Source organism: Buceros rhinoceros, unplaced genomic scaffold (assembly GCF_000710305.1).
Source record: "Buceros rhinoceros silvestris isolate BGI_N320 unplaced genomic scaffold, ASM71030v1 scaffold47146, whole genome shotgun sequence".
Taxonomy (NCBI): Eukaryota; Metazoa; Chordata; class Aves; order Bucerotiformes; family Bucerotidae; genus Buceros; species Buceros rhinoceros.
The window spans coordinates 2,083-13,269 of NW_010420161.1; the positions used below are offsets into that span (position 1 = coordinate 2,083).

An 11,187-nucleotide genomic window follows, 5' to 3' on the forward strand; every position below is an offset into this window, starting at 1 on the left:
AGAATTTGAGTAGTACAAGCCTTAGCTCTGAGCTTAAGAGACTAGCTTGAGTGAGAGGGTTTTCCTGTCATTTTAATTGAACCTAGCTGATCTGCCCATTCTTTGTGGCCATATTCTTAGAATGAGGTATGAAAAAAACCTTCATTTCACTGAATTTTGGGCAAACCAGTGTTTGCTCTGATTTATTTCCCCATCCCTGAAAAGCACCATTATGAAAACTGTTCCCTTATAATTCTTCAGACATGGATATGATACAGCATCCCCAGACGAGCATTTCCCAACATTTCACTCCCTATACTGTTTGTTAGAGAGTTTGATCTCTAATCTAGTTCCAGTCTTTCTCACTGCCCTGTAAATCCAGTACTCCTTAGCCCATCTACCCTGTCTTCTGTAGAGCAGCCTCTCATGAGGCTGAAAACTTCCGTCAGCTGTCTCCTGAGACTAAGCAATTCTAGTTTTTCAGTCTTTCCCACACAGGTTTTGAAAATTACTTATCACTGCTCTCCTATGTTACTGAAGGAAGAAATAAAATCCATTTCAAAAAGTTTTCTGAGTTCTTGAAAGAAGGCCAAAGCAAAGATTATTTATTAATATGAAAAATAAAAAGATAATGAAGTGCCCTTAGACTGGAGGAAAGCTAGAGAATAAAAGCTGGCCATCACCACATGCAACTTCTCTTCTACACCAGCCATCAGAGGGTTTCTACTGCACAATTTACCTTTTCCTGTGTCCACAGGTATGTGATCTTCCTTGCTTGCTGCTACAGCAGTTGAATCACCATTTATGATATCAAGGAAGAAGTCAGCTGGATTGTTGAAGGGTTCACATTCATATCCTTTAAAAACAAAACAAAACCCAGATAGGCAACATGTTTGTATTGCACAGAGCACAGCTTGGAAGGCCAGGTCTAATACTGTATCACTCTTCCACAACCCTGTTACAAGAACGCTTCACTGCTTTCCAAGAGCATTAGTTTACAGCAGTAGAATGGACAGGATTTAACAGATGGTGAATCTGAGGTGTCTATACAGAGCTCCAAAGTTGCTTGTTGTCCACTGATTTCAGGTGAGGAGAAATCTGTAACTTGCTTCTACATAGCTCAGCATGGACAACTCTTGCCTCCTTCCCAGTGCTGTTCAACCACATCTCACTTTGAAAAACACACGGTTGCTCAGTAGGAACCTAGAGGTTGCTAGATGTCTGCTCTACAGACTCAGAGGCTTGCTCTAAAAGCTGAACTCATGCTTGTGTTTCCTTGGTCACAAGGGAGAGGAAGGGCTGCCCAAGATCGCCTTCTTATAATATGGTTCTAGCTATAGGATGCGGAGGGAAGAAAAAAATAAAAAGGAAGGATGCTTACTCTATGGCACTTCTGTGAAAAATGAAGTGAGGTGGGATACTAAAAGCAGGAGCAGAAGTAGTGAGATTGGTTAAAACATCTCCCTTAAAGCCAGGGAAAGCTTACAATTCAATATGTCCATGGCTGCATCTAGACGAGATTGGAAATTCACCCAACATTCTCTGTGCATTATAGGCAGAAACCCAGAAACCCTTGGAGAGGGGACAGCCATCCAACAGTGCGGTTATTAACCCATCTTAAGATGCACCGTGATTTTGCACTCTCAGTCACCTGCCTGCATTCAGACTAGAGCAGATTGTTGGATCAGCCACTACAGATTGCTGCCAATCTGCAGGCTGTGGTTCAAAACCCACTGAGTCTGGCACTTAGGCCTGGTAGAACTACAAGCATCATCTTGTTTGTTGTCCATCAGCTTCTAAATGTCCAAGGGATTCTGGGGTTTTGTCCTGATGCAAGGCCAAACAAAGGCAGGAGAAAGCCATGCTCTATGTTGTCCAAAAAAAATTAGTTTTTACCATTTTGGTTTTTTCCTGTTCTAAGATAACACTGTTCAGGCTACGTGTAGAGCCTCCAGTATCCTAGTGGTAGAACAGCACAGGACTGTTACCCAGTGCTAGAGTAAGAACCTACCCACAGATTAAACTCATTAGGCACTTGCCTTTGCTCTCAGCACAGAAGACTTACCAATAGAACTAAAGTACTCCAGGGCCTGCTTCGCAGGACCATGGTACAGCACCTTTCCCAAAGCTAGTAATGTCAGACTGTCAAACAGCTTGAATATGGAATATCGGGGCTGATGGATAGAAAATATGATAGTTCGCCCTCTTCTCGAGAGCCTGAAAGAGAAACAAAACATTTCTCAAATATCCACACTTTGCATTTCAGAAAGGTCTTGTTACCCCAAGGAAAAAGCAAGTATCCAAATTCAAGATGAATACTTGTCAACTTCTCAGAGTCTTGACCCAGAAAAGCCATAGTTCCCCCTTTTCTGTCACTGTATCAGATGCTGCCTGCAAGACCTTCAAGACAGCACCCATCATTACAAGAGACCATCACTGCAGTCTGGATAGACAAAGTATCACGTTGTCTGTAGCAGCAAAGGCTGAGACCACAGCTGTGTATAAACTCTCCTTACGTGTTTTGTTTTTATACCAGGCTTCAGCCTGGCTATCTGAAATGGTCCTACTGCATTCAGTGGCAGTACCAGGCTTTACATAGCAGGCTGTGGAAGTCTGGCCAGCTGAGATTTCTCTTAGCTCTTCTGCTGGAGATTTACTCTCCAGAAAAGTCAAAATTAGTTTTCATTTAGGTTTGTCAGACGCTCCTTCAAGTGCTTTAGCACTGATGCCCAGCAAGTATCCTTGCTGATCAAATCCTCTATCCACAAACACCAGAGCAAAATGTCCCCGCAAGCAAAACCAGACAATGTGCTGCAAAACCCAGGAGGAGCGTTAGGAGCTCATTCTCATTAAAATCCTTGTTTGGTCCTCTTTGACCAGAAGACAGTTCACCTTCAAAACACAGGAGACAAAGCCAAACACTAAGGGTAAACACTGAGGGTAAACCTGCAGGTGAAGTGTGCTCTGAGTTCAAGGCTGTTGCCAGAGTGGAGGAAGAGACTTTGTAATTGACTCAGCTGGAGGACCAAGAAATTATGATTACAAAGCCTGACCTTCCAGTCCACCCCTCTCTGTGGCAGAGGGAAGCTGTCCAAGCTACATCTGCTTTTTGGGCTCCAATTCAATGCTTGCTATGGAAAGATTCCCATCAACTTCAATAGGCTTTGGACAAGATCCAAATAAATAATTTACTACCACTTCTGAGTCTATTTGTCTAGCTTTTTTTTTGTTTTTTTTTAAAAAGCACTGTAGCTACTCAGTTGATAGAGCATTCCTGTTTTTTTACTAATGAGATGACAACAAAATTGCAGCAGAACCCTGAAGAACTGACTCTTACTTCTTCAAGAGGATGAGGACTGCATTGGCTGTGCTGGCATCAAGGCCAGTTGTTGGCTCATCCAGAAAAAGGACTGGTGGCTCTGTGATGAGCTCCATCCCAATGTTGGTTCTCTTCCGTTCCCCTCCAGACACTCCCCGGATGAATTCAGTTCCAACCTACAAGAAGAAAACAGGTATTTGCAACAAGACAGAGTCAGTGCATGCTCCAGAGTTCAGGGCTCTCCATACCCAGCAGCCTTTTCCATCTTCAGAATCCCGCTAGTGAACTCTATCTAGGGCCGGCAGCAAATGATGGGTCTGACTCAGTGTGGGACTGTGTAGAAGAGTCTGATTTTCAGAGATACCAGCCACCTTGTGACTTCAGGGAATAAAGATGACCCTGACCAGGAAGACCCAGACTGAGGCCACAGCAGTCAGAGGTGGCACTGGTGTTCAGGGATGCCTTTTGTTGGTAGTTCACCTGCTGCTCAAGCAAGAGCAGGGTGTAGGTAAAGGAAAAGTGAAGTAAGAGTAAAAATGCTGCTGGCAGGAATAAGCTCTGCACTTCTCCAGAACTTCTCCATTACAGCCCAGCTTTCCACCCCTCACAGCTTTCAGCACTGTAAAAACGATTTCTCTGTCTTGTCCCACAAAGCCAGGAAGTGACTGAGCAGCTTTTCAAGGTGCAATGATTTGGTGACATCTTCCCCTCTGAACTTATACAACATGGTCCAAAATCTTGCCCTTTTAGCAGCAAGAACACATACCTCTTTCCAAGCCACCTCCCGACATGGAGACTGATTTCTTGTGTGCAGCATGGTTTAGTCAGGTTCCTGCTTAGCTTAACGTGGCTGTGCTATTTACATCATACCACCTAGAGTTGAGTATTTCAGTATGCAGAGGTCGTATGGTTTCTGAGAAAGGTGTTCTCACTGCTCACCTTAGTATTAGCCACTTTGCTTAATCCCAGCTCACTGATTATCTGAGTGACTCGCTCTTCCTTCTCTTTAACACTGATGGAGCTGGGGAGTCGCAGGGCAGCAGAGAAGTGCAGGTTCTCTCTCACTGTCATTGTGCCCATGACAACATCGTCCTGAAAACAATGCAAAGGGACAGTTGGAAAGCCTCATTCTCAGCTACGTGACTGGGCACCAGAATCCCTGCAGTGGCAGGTCCTGGATAAGCTGTTTGTAGACCACAGTGGAAACTGAACTCAGGGACAACCCCTGCTTCAAAACTTACATGACACAAAATTCAGTAACAGCCAAGGGGAGAATGCAGCTCTGCCAGCTCTCAGCTTACACCAAGCGTCACCTCAGCCTGCATTCAGGCTCAGGAGTTCAAGTGCAGACAGCACCATTTTGAACTCTTCATGCATTTTCCCTACCAGCCAAAGCGAGGCATAGCAGGTAGCTTGTTTTGTAAAGAGTTAAAACTCCTATCAGTCCAGCCAAAGCCAACAGACATTGCTAGTGCCCAGTGTTGAATGCAGAGACACCAAGGGAGTCACCCAAGTCAGCTCTGTTCCTGGCTGCAAGCCATATCTTGCTGTGGTCCAGAGCACCTGCCAAGTTCAGCTGCTAACCAGTAGCTCTCTCCACCTCCTCACTGGCAGCAGATCCTCAGAGAAACAAGAATATTGCACTGAGAGGCTTCTGATTTTTTCCATGTCTCAACTATCTATAATTCTTGGTCACACGACCTTATTCGAAGGGCTACCCCTTTAGAAAAGCTTCAGTCGTATGCATTTTGAGTAAGAATCAAATCTATCCAGTCGACAAACACCAGGGCAGCCTAAACCAATCTGTACCAACCATGACCTAGAGTTGATGTCAGGTCCATCCACAGCTCCATGCTTCTCCATCATCCCTGCTTTGATATTTGAGTCAATCCTGCATCCCACCATATGATGGGAGAAGGGCTGCAACACTGGGCGGCTGCTCAAAAACACGCCTCTTGAATCAGGCACCTTTTAAATCCAGTGCCCTTTTGGAAGACACAGCTGCTAAGCAGCAGGGCAGGTTTCTTGCCTGCTTTGGAACTCCTTCCACATCAGGTGTAGTTAGCAGCATGAAGGGTGTGCCAGCCAGCCATGTTTGGCACTGGAGTTAGCAGAGAAAGACCGAACATGCTGCTGTGCTAGAAATATGTGACAGACTGCTCAGGCAGTAGTGTTAGGATAAACTGGCTTTGCTGCCAAAGCTGGTTTAGGAATTTCCTACCATCACTTCCCTCTCCACACACCCGCAGTCTCTCACCTGGCCTCCCGTTCCCCACCCTCAGATCCCCCAATACAGCTGTTGGGTCACCACACTGGAAACTAAACTGTGAATTGAAGCTACCTTAATACCAAACATAACAAACGGTAGCATGACACCTCACAGGCAAGAGTGGAGAGACCACCAGCAGTGGTGGTAATAGCACATGACTTAGCATGTCTATATGCTCATCTGCATAAAACTGACCCTATGAGTATGTATGTATTTATGTATTTAGGTCTTAAGTGGTGTTTGTAGTCTTTGGGCCGTCTTCACTGATCCAGGGAGTACTGCACAGAGGTGGGAGGGGAGGGAGACCATTTAATGCCTCAACTAGTTGCCTATCATTTTAAGGTTAAGTTTGGTTGCTTTGGACATTTGAGAGACAAATGTCTCAGACTAGGACCACCTGCAAGAAACTTACCCGTCATTCACGGAACACTGAGGATTTGGGGATCTTCAACCCACAGGATCAAGACTCAGCATCACTCTTGTCACATACATTCCCCCAGAGCTGTCAGCTTTCAGAAAAGCTGCCTATTTTACACCTGCCTGCAGTCAGAAGCCTGGATGGTTTCCTGATTTGTCTGCTCACATGGCTGCCAAGAATTCCCTTCTCCTCAGTTCCCCCAGGGATTTGAGGTCTATTATTGGTCCAGGCCTCCACCCACTTCCACAGATTCAGTGGACTTTTCCTGTCTCCGAGTGGAACGAAGCTCTGTCCCAGCCAGCCAGAATCAGAGGAAGAACAGCAGGGATCTATTTACTTCCTAGAATTATTGTGTGATAGCTTGAAGACACTTCTGCCAGCTAGAATTGCTTCTGAGTTTTACAAGAAGAGATTTTGTGTGTTGTGGGTTTTTTTTCTCACCTTTTCGGGTATTTTTAAACCTTTGCTAGTACTTCAGGGCAGAGCCCAGAGAACGAGCCACAACAGACCAGTGGTTTGGGCATCCATGTGGCTTTGTGAAGACAAACACCTCTGTGCTTGACTTGGCTGGAGTATCATTTTGATCCTCTTGTCTTCCATATCCCAGAAAAATACTGAATATTGTAGCATCTGAGTTAGCAAATTAGACTCTTCAGGGATCACTGGAAATTACCTAACCTGGTAGTTCATGCTTTGCTCATCTCACGTGGTCTCTCCTCCCAAGGGCTCCCAGGCTTCCACTAAAGGCAGTTACTCACCTGCACAACATATCCTGAGATGCACTTGAAATTTGGAGGTTGTGGGATACCATCTATAAGCACTTCTCCAGACAGGCCTGCTGGGTCTTTTCTGGCAGCCAGCACATCTAGGAGACTTCAGACAAACACAAGGCATTAGATTTTGCCATAACAGCAGCTTTTACCTTTGACTGGATAAGTACCAGCAGTCAAGACTGCAGTTACATGCTCAGGGGATGCTGCAAACCCAAGGGCACAGAAAGGGGCTTCAGCTCTTTGTACAGAAAGCCTAGTGTGATAGAGGATTTTCCAGTACAAGGTGTGCCACAGCAGTATGGCAGTATACAGACCACCAGAATTCACAGCAATCAACCCCCTACAGACATAAACTCCATATCAACAGCTAACCTTAACTGCCAAGTAGCTGCAGTCTGCTTTCCAGCCAGGAGAGCAGAATTAACGACTTTGATTTCAAGGAAATTAATCCAAATGAGTATAATAAGATGAGAGTTAAGATTAATTCTATAAAGTAATTTTGTTTTAACACTGGATTCTCCTTACTGCCAATGCAGAGGCCAGCCTGTCTGCTAGCTAAGGAAACACTGATGAAGTGCTGCTCTTGAAAACATCCAGATTAGCCAGCAGTCTCCTTCGAGAGGAAGATGAAGGATCACCACAGACACGCCTGGGTGAATCCTGGTCGTATTTGCCAGTCTCTGACACACTCAAAGGCAGAGAGTGACAAACAGCTCTCTTACCATGGTTACATGGGAGAGAAAACAGCATCAGCACTGCCTGAAGATAGTCTGCATGGTATTTCTGTGTGCTTTCATCCAAAGAACCCAAGCACATGTGCACCCCTCCCACCAGGTCACAGCCAAGTTGGGGTGAAGATCCAGAGCATACTACAGGCTGACATTACACCATATTCCTGCAAGTTGTGAGAGAGGGGTTTGGCCTAGCATCTTAGAAGAAATCTTGCTGCAGTGGATTCACAGGGGATAACATCTCTTCTGCCCCGAGGGACGTTGCAGCCAATCCCCACCCCACTGCAGGTCTAAGACAGAAATATAAGAGCACTCCAGTCACCCCAGTTCAGCCTGGTATCTTAACTCAGGCCACACCCAAAGGTGACTGCAGGATCACCAGCTGGAGCAGATGAGTGGTGTGACACTGCTGCAGGGCAAGAACTCCAGCAAAGCTGATAAAGGCACATGAGGTCAAACTGCATTGCCAGATTTCTCACAGGCATGCAAGGGTCTGAGCTTGCAGACCCCTCACATCAACCCCAACCTTCAGAACCCCAAATCATCTTTGAACAGCTGACTGTCCATTTGAAGGAGCAGAAGAAAGTACTTACGAAGATTTACCGCTCCCAGTTGGCCCCAGGATGGCATTCAAGCCTGGCTTCATAATGCCACTGGAAGAAGGAAAGAGTTATTGCCAAATGGAGGACTGTTCACAGGCAGTTCACAGTAGAGGTAAGGTGTGAACAAAATACTGTTGAAAGGAAAACCTAGAGATTACTAAAAACTTCTCCTTAAATCTGCAATCAATGAGCTTTTTTCTTTTCTTGTCCCAGACTGTCAGTCAGAACAGCACCAGAGATGGACATAAAAAGCAATCTACAAAAGACAGAAATTAAGCACCTTCCCTGCTGAGCTGGAGCTGGAAAGAAGAAACAACTGCTCTCTGCTGCTCATTTCCTCTGACTGCAGCTCGAACCATAATTAAGGGAACTCTCAGATGCTCTGGCAGAAAAGTTCACACGAGTTTGGCCCTAATTTGCTCAGATCAATAACTGAAACTGCTCCAGCTATATCAGCTAAAAGCGAATTAGAAGGTGCTTACATGAACTGCAGGCTGGCAGGAGGTTAGTCATTTCTTTACCAGCACAGCTGGATCTGGAAAGTTACATTGAGGTCACTGAGTCATAGCAGCAGGTGAATTTGTACACTCTTGTATTTTATTTAACCAAGAACTTACTAAACATTATGAAGGATCTTCTTTTCCACAGTTTTCCGTTTACAGAGGAATCCACTGGACTGCTTAATGGAGTACTGGATGTTATGGAAACTCACAACAGAGCCCCGAGGGGATCGGAAGGACTCTAGTGTTGAAAGAGAACGTTGGAAATTGCCCACTCCTTCATCTTCTCCAACAGAAATAATGCTGTGATCGAACGTGTCTGCCATCATGTCCTTGTTACACAGCTCAAGGTCCACTCCATGGAGTTTTTTGAGGTCATTGTCATTTTGAGCAGTCTCCATCTGTTGAGACAAAGAACACAAAAACATGCCCCTGCATGGAGATGTGCGAGCAAAGATTTCTGCAGAAAGTGTCTTGGAAAAGGAAGTTCACACACACCACACCAATCCTTACACATGCCAAGTTTCCAAAAGGATGGACATCCGCACTGGAAGACATCCAGTGGTCCCCAGAGGCACAGAAACCCACAGATTTAGAACAATAAAAACAAGACACATACGTTCTTGAAATTACACAAGCTCAAAGAGTATCTAACGAGGGAAAAACCAAGCCCATTTGCCATGGTCACCATCTTGCCCAACACAGTGGGGACTATATATGCAAGTTGCCACCACTTAAGCTAAAGAGACTGAAGCTCCCCTCCCACAGGCATAGCATGCACACTCCCCCTCACACCACCACAAAGTCAGCAGAGAAAACTTATTAATGGATCTGTATGAAGAACCACGGGAAGAAAAAGACCTGAGCTTATGAAAATGAAGGCCAGTCACGTGCACCTTGTTTGGTGGCATAAGTTTTTTTTCAGAGATACAAATGTGATTAAAACAACAAATACATGTCGCTTATCATGTTTCAGTCACACCAGTATCATGATACTTCACAACTACAAACAGGAAAAGCAATTTGGATTCATGTGCAGGTACCATTTACCCTGAAGAGCAGTAGGAGTTCCCCCTCCCACAAGGAGAGATCTGGGACGTGCCATGGTAAGAAAAAACATGGTACAAACTGGTACATTACGGAAACTTAAACATGGTATCTATTGGAAATGACAAAGTTATAAAGTGTTCTGGTTCAAGCAGATAAACTGCCTCTGTAGCTCAGGATGGGAGCACCTGGAAGGGAGGACATGTGAACAGCAAAGGGAAGGAACTGTTCTCCCTGCATAGTAGGAAACGTATCAATATGGGTCTAACAATTAGTATTGATTCGCTTCATCCCTGCCTCTTTTGTCAAGAGGCTGCTTTCCTTTCTGTTGCTTTAACTGATGCAGACAAAGTTTGTATCCCTTCACTCATTTAAAAAAAAAAAAGAAAAAAAGTTTAAAGTTCTTGCCTAACATTGCATGTGAAGAACTTGGAAACCCTGCAGTCCCCAAGTTCTGCAGCCTGCGCAAGTTCTGGGCAAAATTTGTACCCTGCCTTTCAGCCAGGTGACCTCACAGTCATAAACCTTCCTGTCCCCCTTCCGGGAACTAGAGCAAGGAAAGAGGAATTACTACATGCCCCTTACAGCAATTGAACATGACAGGTTAGACTAAAACAAGTCGGTCTAATCATTTACTTCCCTTCTAGCTGCTGTCATGACAGTGTTTGTTGGAAAGCTAGAAGTTTACTGTGATGTTGTGGAAAGCCAAGGTGGTCACCAGGCTGAGAGCGAGGAGAGAGATCCGTCCACAAAGGCATCCATTGCTGGCTACTTGAGCTTTGTGGAAAGGTAGATGGATCCCACCTATAGCCCTTTTCCCACTCTCTGCACTTCTTTCCTCCCAGGACGGAGAGGGTGATAACCAGCAGGACCAACAATATCCACCACTGCAGAAGCAGGATTTCTCAAGGAAAGATGGTTATCGTTTTAAGAAACTGGAACTACAAGAGCCAGATTTAAAGAAACAGGAATTGCTCTTCCCTCTCTGCCTCTTCCTATCACTTGCAGCTCAAGAAGTCACAGGAGATTTTTTTTCTGTACAAGTAAAATAAAAGTGGTGGAGAGAAGGAAGGGTTGTTTAGCTTGGACACATCCTCAACTGTAAGGCTGGTCACCCCTGGGAAAGTCTTGCTTATTGGAAAAAAGAAAGGATACACTGGTTACATCAGCAAGAGATGGCTTACATGCTTGAAAGGTTGCACAACAGATCAGGAGGAAAAAGCCAGGATGACAGTGACTCCAGGGGCAAAGACCTGGTTAGACTTTTGAACGTTTGACAGTCCTGTGTGCCTCGCATCTCTTCCAGATAGGTTCTGGAGTTAATTTTCATACAGGTTTTTGCAAAGCTGCCCACTAGCACGGGCAAGCTAAACCACTACTGCGGGTATGTGCGAGGGTGACAGGAGGATGAGGAGAGCTTAGCAGAGGCCACAGGTTGGACCGGGCAGCAGCACCTCAAAAGCAGAGCACCTCACAAGCAGAGCACCTCACAGGCAGTGTCCCTCCAGCCCTCGTCCCATGGGCCAGTTCTGCCACTAAACCAGAGCTG

General features: G+C 45.3%; 1 protein-coding gene across 1 annotated transcript in view; it reads right to left on the bottom strand.

The window, feature by feature from the left end:
- LOC104496106 (ATP-binding cassette sub-family G member 2-like) overlaps nucleotides 1-8,919 on the bottom strand; it is a 10,502-nt gene extending 1,583 nt beyond the window's left edge. The window contains exons 1-7 of the mRNA XM_010139184.1: nucleotides 8,709-8,919; nucleotides 8,083-8,142; nucleotides 6,744-6,858; nucleotides 4,238-4,390; nucleotides 3,317-3,474; nucleotides 2,045-2,196; nucleotides 735-835 (exon numbers count right to left, since the gene is read on the bottom strand). Coding sequence (XP_010137486.1) covers nucleotides 735-835; nucleotides 2,045-2,196; nucleotides 3,317-3,474; nucleotides 4,238-4,390; nucleotides 6,744-6,858; nucleotides 8,083-8,142; nucleotides 8,709-8,917 — 948 coding nt within the window. The 5' untranslated portion in view covers nucleotides 8,918-8,919. The remainder of the gene's footprint in view (nucleotides 1-734; nucleotides 836-2,044; nucleotides 2,197-3,316; nucleotides 3,475-4,237; nucleotides 4,391-6,743; nucleotides 6,859-8,082; nucleotides 8,143-8,708) is intronic.
- Nucleotides 8,920-11,187: the final 2,268 nt, after the last annotated feature.